The 12,571-nt window shown below is 44.3% G+C and overlaps 1 protein-coding gene across 1 annotated transcript in view; it reads right to left on the reverse strand.

The window, feature by feature from the left end:
• The window catches only part of LOC117369429 (protein-glutamine gamma-glutamyltransferase E-like), a 43,915-nt gene that overhangs the window by 31,066 nt on the left and 278 nt on the right, over positions 1 to 12,571 (reverse strand). Inside the window, exon 2 of the mRNA XM_033964002.1 lies at positions 1,957 to 2,130. Within this exon, the coding sequence (XP_033819893.1) occupies positions 1,957 to 2,130 (174 nt within the window). The remainder of the gene's footprint in view (positions 1 to 1,956; positions 2,131 to 12,571) is intronic.

A 12,571-nucleotide genomic window follows, 5' to 3' on the forward strand; every position in this document is an offset into this window, starting at 1 on the left:
TTAGGTGAGCATGTGATTGAGACTTTCTCTCTTTTAGATGAGTGTGAGATGGAGACTTTCTCTTTGGTGAGTGTGTGATGGAGACTTTCTCTCTTTTAGGTGAGTGTGAGATGTAGACTTTCTGTTTGGTGAGTGTGTGATGGAGACTTTCTCTTTTAGGCAAGCATGTGATTGAGACTTTCTCTCTTTTAGGTGAGCGTGTGATGGAGACTTTCTCTCTTTTAGATGAGTGTGAGATGGAGACTTTCTCTTTTAGGCGAGCGTGTGATTGAGACTTTCTCTCTTTTAGGTGAGCGTGTGATGGAGACTTTCTCTCTTTTAGATGAGTGTGAGATGGAGACTTTCTCTTTGGTGAGTGTGTGATGGAGACTTTCTCTCTTTTAGGTGAGTGTGAGATGTAGACTTTCTGTTTGGTGAGTGTGTGATGGAGACTTTCTCTTTTAGGCGAGCATGTGATTGAGACTTTCTCTCTTTTAGGTGAGCGTGTGATGGAGACTTTCTCTCTTTTATATGAGTGTGAGATGGAGACTTTCTCTTTTAGGCGAGCATGTGATTGCGACTTTCTCTCTCTTAGGTGAACATGTGATGGAGACTTTCTTTCTTGTAGGTGAGTGTGAGATGGAGACTTTCTCTTTTAGGCGAGCGTGTGATGGAGACTTTCTCTATCTTAGACTAGTATGTGTTGGAGACTGTCTCTCTTTTAGGTGAGTGTGAGATGGAGACTTTCCCTCTTTTAGGTGAGTGTGAGATAGAGACTTTCTCTCTTTTAGGTGAGTGTGTGATGGAGATTTTCTCTTTGGTGAGTGTGTAATGGAGACTTTCTCTCTTTTAGGTGAGTGTGAGATAGAGACTTTCTCTTTGGTGAGTGTGTGATGGAGACTTTCTCTTTTAGGCGAGCATGTGATTGAGACTTTCTCTCTTTTAGGTGAGCATGTGATGGAGACTTTCTTTCTTGTAGGTGAGTGTGAGATGGAGACTTTCTCTTTTAGGCGAGCGTGTGATGGAGACTTTCTCTATCTTAGAGTAGTATGTGTTGGAGACTGTCTCTCTTTTAGATGAGTGTGAGATGGAGACTTTCTCTTTGGTGAGTGTGTGATGGAGACTTTCTCTCTTTTAGGTGAGTGTGAGATAGAGACTTTCTCTTTGGTGAGTGTGTGATGGAGACTTTCTCTCTTTTAGATGAGTGTGAGATAGAGACTTTCTCTTTTAGGCGAGCGTGTGATGGAGACTCTCTCTATCTTAGACTAGTATGTGTTGGAGACTGTCTCTCTTTTAGGTGAGTGTGAGATGGAGACTTTCCCTCTTTTAGGTGAGTGTGTGATGGAGATTTTCTCTTTGGTGAGTGTGTAATGGAGACTTTCTCTCTTTTAAGTGAGTGTGAGATAGAGACTTTCTCTTTGGTGAGTGTGTGATGGAGACTTTCTCTTTTAGGCGAGCATGTGATTGAGACTTTCTCTCTTTTAGGTGAGCATGTGATGGAGACTTTCTTTCTTGTAGGTGAGTGTGAGATGGAGACTTTCTCTTTTAGGCGAGCGTGTGATGGAGACTTTCTCTATCTTAGAGTAATATGTGTTGGAGACTGTCTCTCTTTTAGATGAGTGTGAGATGGAGACTTTCTCTTTGGTGAGTGTGTGATGGAGACTTTCTCTCTTTTAGGTGAGTGTGAGATGGAGACTTTCTCTCTTTTAGGTGAGTGTGAGATAGAGACTTTCTCTTTGGTGAGTGTGTGATGGAGACTTTCTCTCTTTTAGATGAGTGTGAGATGGAGACTTTCTCTTTGGTGAGTGTGTGATGGAGACTTTCTCTCTTTTAGGCGAGCGTGTGATGGAGACTTTCTCTATCTTAGGCGAGTGTGAGATGGAGGCCATATCTCCTTCAGGTGTGCTTCTGATGGAGACTATCTCCTTGCAACCCAGCTCTGTGTTTTTGTGAGGCGAGTGTGATGGTGATTATTACCTGTGGTTGCAGTAAAGATGATCCTTTCCTTGGATTGCAGAGCTCTGTTACAGGTCAGGTTAATCAGGAAAGACTGCCCTCGCCTCACAATGAGCTCATCACTTCTGTAGTAATTGGTACAATGGGATTTCTTATTGGAGCCGTGGTTCAGGCCAACTCTTGATACTTGTAGGGCTGCAAAATAACAGATCTTTCGTGTCAAGTTAAAACTTCATTTCACAGAAAAGGAAGAGGCAATGCAAAAACATCCATGAAAATTCCTTTGTTGCAAGTAGATTTTGTAAAAATATACATTTTTTTTTTTAAACTGCATGAAACGTTGAGTATGCTTTGTTTTTTCTGAAATAATTTTAGGTTTTCTTTGTGAAAGTAAAACCACATCACGGGGCACCTGTCTTCCCTTGTCTGTCGCTGTCCGTCCATCCATCCCTCTGCCTAAAGAGAATTCTGCGTAAGACTCTAAACAGTTAGCATCGTTAATGAATCCCAAAGGGAGGCCTCAGCCCCACCACTCCACCGCAAAGCCAATTTTCAAATTGCGGGAAGCTTTACGTGGCGCCTCATCATTGGCTGCCCACTTTTTTATGGTGTGGTTTTCTTTATCTAAAATTTTTTTTCCTTTGCAATATAAATATGTAGAAAATTTTTCTTGTGGTATTATTCGCATTTCCTCTAATAAATATATATAAATATAAAGTGCTTATATGTTAGATACTTAGCTTGCATCACAGCCAAAACCAAGGAGTTTGACCTGACATGTTTCGCATATAATGCTGTATCAAGGGTCCCCCGAGGCCGCTGCTGTCATCCGACTCCAAAGTTGTAAGAGAAAGATGCTGAGGCTTCCCTTTGGGATTCATTAACGATGCTAACTGTTTAGAGTCCAGGGCATTAAGACACCATATGATATAGGACTGGACCTTAAGCAATACCTTAAATTTATGCCATAGCGTTCTTGGGCTTTTAAGTAAAGAGAATTCTGCAGCAGGCGAGTGAGAATTTGGAACTTTAACAGACTCCAAAACTGAGCCCTTCTGCTTTTGCGCGTTGAATTCTCTGCCATTTTAGTCTGGCTTCCTCTCTGCCACTGAACGGATTGGCAAACTGTTTCGTTGCATGGAAAATCACCTCGCCGCTGCTAAAAATCCACGCCAGTTTTCACTCGCATTCTACTGTACGTTCTACCTGTTTCTGTTCCATGGAACTCCTTCGTAATGGAATCTGACTCTGCCAAAGACAAGCCACTCAATCCAGTGCTATTTAACTGGTCAGGGACACCCTTCCGACACGGCTCCGAGGTCGAGAACAGGTTGAGGGGGCAGAATGAGGCAGGGGCGTGAGATGACGCTTAACAGTTTGCCCGGTTAGTCGGTTCAGCGGATGGCCACTAGGATGATCTCGGGGCTCAAGGGTCTCTCGTTCGAAGAAAGACTAAACACATTGCAGCTCTACACTCTAGAGGAACGCAGGGAGAGGGGGACATGATTGAGACATTTAAATACATCACGGGACGTGTCGAGGTGGAAGAAGACATCTTCTTTCTCAAGGGACCCTCGGTCACAAGGGGGCATCCGCTCAAACTCAGAGGAGAGAAATTCGATAGTGACGTAAGGAAGTATTTCTTCACAGAAAGGGTTGTAGATCACTGGAACAAGCTTCCAGAGCAGGTGATCAAGGCCACCAGCGTGCTTGACTTTAAGAATAAATGGGATGCCCTAGTAGGATCCTTACGAGGGTCGAGTTAAGGAACTAGGTCATTAGTACTCAGACTTAATGGGGTGGGTCAGTAGAGTGGGCAGACTTGATGGGCTATAGCCCTTTTCTGCCGTCATCTTTCTATGTTTCTATGACATATCTACTTAGCTCCAATATTCATTGGCTGACTGGCTAAGTTTAGCGACCAGATAGACCCACGTAAATAGCAGGGTCTGTCTTTGGCCGCTGTTACTTAGATGGTCAGCCAATGAATATTATGTTAACACCCATGTCAAAAATGACCAACCCCTTCTACCCCAGAAATTCAATGCTGGTTGCCAGCCCGTGGAAGTTAGCTGGCCTCTCTCCCAGTGTCAACATCGACCCCAATATTTTCTTCAAGTCGATGTTTCAAGGGTCCGATTTACTCTGGAATTCCCAGGAAGGAAATTAAACTGAAGCTGAGGCCTTTCTTCTTTTTGTATATGTGAGCTGTTGAGCGAAAAGCGCCCCCCCCTTACCTTCCCCCCTTACCTCTAGTTGCTCATGGCCACAAGGAACAACTTCAACATGCTCCTCGTGACTGCGTCGCCTCTCCTGCTGACATCACTTTCGAGTACCGTGCACAGGAAGTGACATCAGAGGGAGAGCCGACGGGGTCACAAGGAGCACATTGACTGTGTCGCCTCTCCCGCCAACATCACTTCCGAGTACTGTGCACAGGAAGTGACATCAGAGGGAGACCCGACAGGGTCACAAGGAGCATGTTGAAGTTCTTGTTGCTCGTGGCGGTGAAAAACTAGAGGGAAGGGGAAAGGAAAGGGGGAGCGGGGCGAAGATGAGGGTGGGGGAGGGCGCCAATTGCCTTGGTCGCCTCTTGCCCACTGACTGTGGCTCCTTGAGATTTAGTAAGCTACTTACCCCCTCTTTTACGAGTTGCTAGCTCGGGGAGCCGCGCTGAATGGCCCACACTGCTCCCAACTCTCATAGTAACTCATTGAGCGTCGGGTGCAGCGCGGGTCATTCAGCGCGGCTCTTCGTGCTGGAAACTGCTACTGCAGTTTCGTAAAAAGAAGCCTTAATCTTCTATTATCTCAGGTACGAACACTTTGGAAGCCCTCTGAGGGCTGGCACATGCCCAGTGTGCCTGAATGTAACTCAGCTTGAGCTACAACCGAAAGAAGGCACGAGCTATATCCCGAATCTCCTCCTCAGAGGTGGTGGAGAGTAAAACTGTGACTGAGTTCAAAGAAGCGTGGGATGAACACAGAAGATTTAGAATCTGAAAATAATATTAAATATTGAACTAAGGCCAGTACTGGGCAGACTTGCACGGTCTGTGTCTGTATATGGCCGTTTGGTGGAGGATGGGCTGGGGAGGGCTTCAATGGCTGGGAGGGTGTAGATGGGCTGGAGTAAGTCTTAACAGAGATTTTGGCAGTTGGAATCCAAGCACAGTATCGGATAAAGCTTTGGATTCTTGCCCAGAAATAGCTAAGAAGAAAAAATTTTTTAAAAAAATTTAAATTGAATCAGGTTGGACAGACTGGATGGACCATTTGGGTCTTTATCTGCCGTCATCTACTATGTTACTACGGTATGTTACTCACTCTTGAAAAATTCCCCTTGACAATAGGTGGCACTACTGAGTTCTGTCTACATTTATTGAAGGGATAGAAAATGCCTGGATGAAAAATCTTTGGTCACAAGAAAGTACCAGAGGTCTGCACAATTTGGTTTCTTGTATTTCACCCCCCCCCCCTAATGTCAGGGTAGAAGACAATCCCAAGAAGATCCCGTGGTCTCTGGGAGTCTCAGCTGTTCTTCTGATGTATACATATGACTCCCAGGGACTAAAGAATGTTCTTGGGGGGTCACACGATACTAATAGTCCATATGTCAATCTAATTATGGGGAAAGAGAATCCTACGTTAACCTACCAAAATTAAATTAATTGAAAACTAGTAAAGTAGATGGATATGTTGACATCTGTATGAGGCTGAAAAATTATTTAAGATGCTGGGTTTGTGTCCAAAGTTGTTTTCTACCCGACTCTTTTGGTGGTTTTAGAATGAAAAAAAAATATTTTTTTTAAACTTTCAAACACTTTATTCATTTCATATCTTAAATCAAGTACAATCAATACAAATATCAATTTCACTTTCAACTACACTTGACATCTTATAAACAACCCTTATAAAATATAATAATATCTCCCTTCCTTATATAATTATGACAAATATATTCATTCTATTATAATCAAAAAATACCCCCCTCCCACCCCTATTTTCTTTAATTTTTTAATTCAGGGAAGAATATTTTTTAATCTTTACAAAAATCCATCAATGGCCTCCACACATCCTTAAATATGTTATAATTCCCTTTTTGGACAGCTAACGCCCTTTCCATTATATATATATATATATATGACAAACAGAATTCCACCAAAAACAATAATTAAGACCACTCCAATTTTTCCAATTACAAAGTAATCTGTTGAATGGCAAATATCATCCAATAATAACAAATTATTGTTAATTTTAGAATGAAAGGTTTTTGACTAGGAAGCCATCTTTGGAACACTCGCATCTCTCCAATGGGTTTGGGTGGCAGGACGTGACTCTCTCATATTGTACCGGTTCTCAGTCATATCGGAAGGTCAAGAGCCTGCGATTTGGCACTCACATTTTACTGTAGCCGAAAATAGGCCATGGGAAGATCTAGTGGGCTGTTAAACTGTTCTCTTTTAGGCGAGCATGTGATTGAGACTTTCTCTCTTTTAGGTGAGCGTGTGATGGAGACTTTCTCTCTTGTAGGTGAGTGTGAAATGGAGACTTTCTCTTTTAGGTGAGCATGTGATGGAGACTTTCTCTATCTTAGAGTAGTATGTGTTGGAGACTGTCTCTCTTTTAGATGAGTGTGAGATGGAGACTTTCTCTTTGGTGAGTGTGTGATGGAGACTTTCTCTCTTTTAGGTGAGTATGAGATGGAGACTTTCTCTCTTTTAGGTGAGTTTGTGATGGAGACTTTCTCTCTTTTAGGTGAGTGTGAGATGGAGACTTTCTCTTTGGTGAGTGTGTGATGGAGACTTTCTCTCTTTTAGGTGAGTGTGAGATGGAGACTTTCTCTTTTAGACGAGCATGTGATTGAGACTTTCTCTCTTTTAGGTGAGCATGTGATGGAGACTTTCTTTCTTTTAGATGAATGTGAGATGGAGACTTTCTCTTTTAGGCGAGCGTGTGATGGAGACTTTCTCTTTGGTGAGGGTGTGATGGAGACATTCTCTCTTTTAGGTGAGTGTGTGATGGAGATTTTCTCTTTGGTGAGTGTGTGATGGAGACTTTCTCTCTTTTAGGTGAGTGTGAGATGGAGACTTTCTCTTTGGTGAGTGTGTGATGGAGACATTCTCTCTTTTAGGTGAGTGTGTGATGGAGACTCTCTCTTTGGTGAGTGTGTGATGGATACTTTCTCTCTTTTAGGTGAGCATGTGATGGAGACTTTCTTTCTTATAGGTGAGTGTGAGATGGAGACTTTCTCTTTTAGGCTGTGGCAAAGTCATCAATTTGTTTGCTGTTCAGTGCACAAAACTCCACCAGTGCTTTGGGTCTTTGGGAGAATGAAATTGGGTCACAGAGATACTGGAAATCAGTGCATTTAAAAACCTACTGGGTATGACGACAGCTGCTAACATTGCTTTTTCTTTTAAGTAAGGCAAGAAAACGAGTGACAGTACGGCACGGTATGTTCTTAGGTTCATGCCAATATTCTCTCTTAAGCAACAAATGCTGTGATTTAGGATAATTTCCTCGCCTTTGTATAAATAGTTGTGGGATGCCAGTCATATTTTCAACTATTTATTTATTTAGATCCGTAACTGGCGATTCGTATTTTCAAAGAAGGCGGGGTTCGAGGATTTGCATTTTCCAGTCAGGCGCAGTCCGTAATCACAGGGCACCTATAGTGCTGGTCTGCAAGCCACTTGCCCTCACCCCAGGTCTCCGGACAAACCTCGCCAGCTGGGGTTTCAAGACACCCACTAAGAAAACGCTTGAGATAAATCTGCATGCGCTACCTCCATTGCATTCGGGGGCTGATTCTAGAAAAGGCGCCTAACTCGGCCGGCGCCTAAATAAATGGCAGTTAGCATGAGCGTCGGGAGCAGCGCGGGCCATTCAGCGCAGCTCTCTGCGCTGAAAACCGCTAGCGCGGTTTCAAAAAGAGTGGGGGGGGGTTAGGTGCCTGAAATGTAGGTGAGGGTTTTAAAAGGCCTTCATTTCAGGTGCCTGAGTTTTTGGAGAATTGCGCTTAGCAGCGCCTAAGTCACACTTTGCCCATAGAAACGCCTGCGTAGGCATTAGGCACCTTTTATAGAATAGAATCGGATAGGTGCCTAAGACCCAATTAATTTTTTTTTTTAAGCAATTATTGAGCCTATTAAGGGTAGTTGGCCAATTAACCCCTCCCCCCCTTTTACAAAACCGCAATAGCGGTTTTTAGCGCAGGCCAGTGAGCTGAAAGCTCTGCGCTGCCCCCGACACTCATAATAATTCCTATGAGCGTTGGGAACAACGCGGAGCATTCAGCGCGCCGGCCTGCGCTAAAAACCACTAGCGCAGTTGGTAAAAGGGTGTGTGTTTGTGTGTGTGTGTGTGGGGGGGGTAAGTTAGGTGCCCTTTATAGAATCAGCCCCTCAGTCTATCTCACGCAGACACATTATGTATATCCTGAAAATCTGACTGGATGGGTGTGTCCCTAGGATTGGGTTGAGAGCCCTGCTCTAAGCCAAATAAACAAATCTGTTGTCTCGGTTCTGAAATGGCAGTCCTGCGAAACAGGTTCCATCCTTGCATTCCTATTCATCCCAAATGAACACTGATTATTTTGTTAGTTAGTTCTGCTGCTTCAAAGCTAAGTAAGCTGAGAAGGGCGCAGCCGTGTGTTTCCGTTCCGTCTGCGCACGGTCAGACACCACTTTGGCACACCACTGCAAACCATACGGTGCCCCACCACACCAGGCCGAGCCACTGATGCTGGCTCACTGTTGGGCGGGGGTGGGGTGGGGAGTGATAGCGTTTGAGGAAGCAAGAATTATCAGGGTTTCCTTTAGCAAGGCGGATTCTGTCATGGCTAGCGTGATAAAAATATAGACTCTGACCCCCGTCGCGCCAAAAGTCGTGGAGTAAACTTATGGGCCCTTTTACTAAACCTTAGCGTGCACGTGTTAAATAATAAGAAGTATGCCGTCTAATATTCAGCGCTATATAAATGGCCAGGGACGGCCTGCGCAACATGGCCACGTTGAGAGGCTAGATGATAGCTGGCTACGTCATGTAACATAGCTGGCTATCTGCACTAGCCTGCTAAGTCTGACAGCCAAATCGGGCCGCATATATAGCTGGTCTATCTTTGGCCAGCCAGTACTGGAATATTGACTTACCCCCCCCCCCCCATTTTACAAAACCGTAGCGCAGTTCTTAGTGCCAGCCGCAGCGGTAACAGCTCTGACGCTCATAGGAATTCTATGAGCGTCAGAGCTGTTACCGTCATGGCCGGCGCTAAAAACCGCACTTTGGTGTGGTAAAAAGAGCTGGGGTGGGGGTGTGGGGGGGGGGTTAGTCAGTTAAGTTTATAGCGGCCAAAAATAAACCAGCTATTCAATGCCTGTCGCCGGAAATGTCCCGGCATTGAATATCCAGGCTCAGCGCCGACCTTGAGAGTCAGCTCGGCTAACTCCCGCGGTTTGAATATTGGCCCCTATATGTACAAAATGCACTTCTTAGCGTTTAATGCACGCCAATTCCGTTAGCGCATGTAAGGCTTTTGTAAACGGGCCCCGTAGGTAGGATGCTGTGAATTATTAAAAAAAGGGATGGTTAATAAGACGAAGGGCTCCTTTTGCTAAGGTGCGCTAGCGTTGTTAGCGCACGCTAGCCCCGCGCGACGTGCCAAAAACTAACGCCAGCTCAATGCTGGCGTTAGCATCTAGCGCGCGTGCTAAAACCGCTAGCGCAGCTTAGGAAAAGGAGCCCTAAGGATGTTATAATGTCCCTGAATCGCTCCGTGGTGCGACCTCATCTGGAGTATTGCGTTCAATTCTGGTCTCCTTATCTCAAGAAAGATATAGCGGCGCTAGAAAAGGTTCAAAGAAGAGCGACCAAGACGGTAAAAGGGATGGAACTCCTCTCGTATGAGGAAGGACTAAAAAGGTCAGAGACGGCTGAGGGGAGATAGGATTGAAGTCTACAAAAAAACCTGAGTGGAGTAGAACGGGTACAAGTGGATCGATTTTTCAGTCCGTCAAAAATGACAAAGACTAGGGGGACACTCGATGAAGTTACAGAAAAATACTTTTAAAACCAATAGGAGGAAATATTTTTTCACTCAGAGAATAGTTGAGCTCTGGAACGCGTTGCCAGAGGTTGTGGTAAGAGCGGATAGCGTAGCTGGTTTTAAGAGAGGTTGGACAAGTTCCTGGAGGAAAAGTCCATAGTCTGTTATTGAGAAAGACAGGGGGGAAGCCGCTGCTTGCCCTCGATCGGTAGCCTGGAATGTTGCTACTCCTTGGGGGTTCCGGAATCTTTTGTTACTCTTTGGGATTATGGATTCTTGCTATTCTTTAGGATTCTGAATGGAATATTGCTGCTCTTTGGGTTGATGGACCATTGGTCTGACCCAGTAAGGCTATTCTTATGTTCTTATTCTCTGTTTGGATGTGTGTAAATTGATTTTCTTTCATTAATAATGTACTGTATGTTCTCCTATTGTAAGCCGCCTTGAACTAGCGGTGCAGGCGATTTAATAGTATTAATTGGTATGTTATTGATGTTACAGAGTGACATATTTTACTAGGGAGAGGCCTTATTTCAGGCTGGCCCTGCTTCAGAAATGTCTGTAGTATTATTCTTATTATTAGCTATTTATATACAGGTACTGTCTATCAATGGAGGTTGTCTACGTGGTTTTTACATTCAGGTTCAAGCATTTTTTCCCTATCTATCCTGGCAGGCTCACGCTCTATCTAATGTACCCGGGACAATGGAGGATTAAGGACCCGGGGCCTGATTTTAAAAATGGTGCCCTACCACCGCCTAACTTATTGGGGTTTTTTAAAATTTTTAAATTGGTTTTAATTGGTTTAATTGGTGCATTAATTGGCTGTGCCAATTAAAACTCAGTAATAAAAATGGAGGTGCCTCCACAAGGGCCATCTTTATGCTGCCTATGGGGATGCCTAATAGTGGCATAGTAAGGGGTGTGTGGTCCGCCCCAGGTGCTGACATCCCTCCTCTTCTCCACCCCCATCCCCCTCTTCCCCCTGCTGCGCACGCACTCACCCCTTCCCTTCCCCCTGTACCTTTTTATACTCAGCGCGCGTAGCCACCATCAGTGCTTATATTCTGCTCTTTTAATCACAGAAAATATGGCGTGGAGCACAAGCAGGTGAGATTACTTTCATGTATGGTAGATATTTCCCTGTCCCTGGAGAGCTTATGGTCTAAGGCAGTGCCTGTCAAACTGTGTGCCAAGGCACAGTGGTGTACCCCGAAGAGATTCCGGGCGTGCTGTGAGAAATTCCAGAATTTAACTTTATTTTTAAAAATTCCCTTCATAAGTGCACGCTCGAATAGATGACATGTACATCGTGCACGCAAGAGTCTCTTAATGTTACAAGGAAACAGCTGCCCAGACAAGCATCACTCTTTGACGTGATTGGCTCTTGAAAACGAACAGCAAGCCATTTTGGTTTTCGTTTCTGTGCCTACCTTGAGCAACAAAGCGATCAAGGCTTTGCTACTTTTTGGAGCTTCTTATCTTTGCGAACTTGGATTTTCAGCTCTGACAGAAATTAAAGCGGAAGAAAAAAAAAAAAAAAGAGCACGACTGCAGATGGTGGATGACGAAATGCGCGTTTGCTTGCCAGCTGTCGAGCCGCGTTTTGAGTTAATTTGCGCTCAAAAACAAGCCCATCCATCGCACTGATTAGCAATTCTGTTCTATCTACTTTAGTTTCACCGTTGTTACAATTACCCGTACGTAGCTTAAAGAACTTTAATTAAATAACGCTCAAATTTAATTTTTTGTTGCTTTTGCAGTTTTATCATTGCAATTATAATGCACCGTGAAAAACGTTTGCTCCGTTCAGTGTGCCGAAGCTAAAAAGGTTTGGGAGACAGTGGGCTAAGGGGCCCTTTTCCGAAAGCTTAGCATATGGGAACAGAATCTGCGTACGCTAACCCCCTCTTTTACAAAGGCGTGCTAAGGGGGTTCATAATCGAAAGAGAAAAACGTCCAATAACCGGCCTAAGTCGGCACTTGGACGAACATTTCTCAAAAACGTCTAAGCGCCGATAATAAAACCGGGTTTTAGACGTATTTAAAAACGACCTAGGCCGTCATAGTGCTGCTCAACGTCCAAAGCTAAACGGGGCGTTTCAGGAGGCGTGTCGAGGGCGGGAGTGGGGCGGGACGTGGGCCGGCTTAGACTTAGTCGTACAGGATGTATAACCGAAGGTTTAACAACAGAGCCTAGACGGAACTTGGACGTTGTGACTTAGACCATGTAAAGCTCCAGTCTCAGCCCCCTGAAGTTGTGGGTTCAAACCCACACTGCTTCTTGTGACCCGGGCAAGTCACTTAATCCCCCCCATTGCCCCATTAGATAGAGTGTGAGCCCACTGCGAGAGGCAGGGAAAATGCTTGAGTTCCTGAATAAAATTCATGTAAACCAGTTAGATTATAAGTGGTATACAGTATAAGCACTAAATAAATAAATAGAAACCTATGGCACTTTATGTGTCAAAGTGCTTTGAAAATGAGCCTCATAATATATCAGGTTAGACTATTGAGATGATATTAGAACTTAACATATTTCTAAGCAAATCATACAAGAGACATAGAACAGATTATATAGCTCCATCAA

The sequence above is a fragment of the Geotrypetes seraphini genome, chromosome 11 (assembly GCF_902459505.1).
Source record: "Geotrypetes seraphini chromosome 11, aGeoSer1.1, whole genome shotgun sequence".
NCBI classification, from domain to species: Eukaryota; Metazoa; Chordata; class Amphibia; order Gymnophiona; family Dermophiidae; genus Geotrypetes; species Geotrypetes seraphini.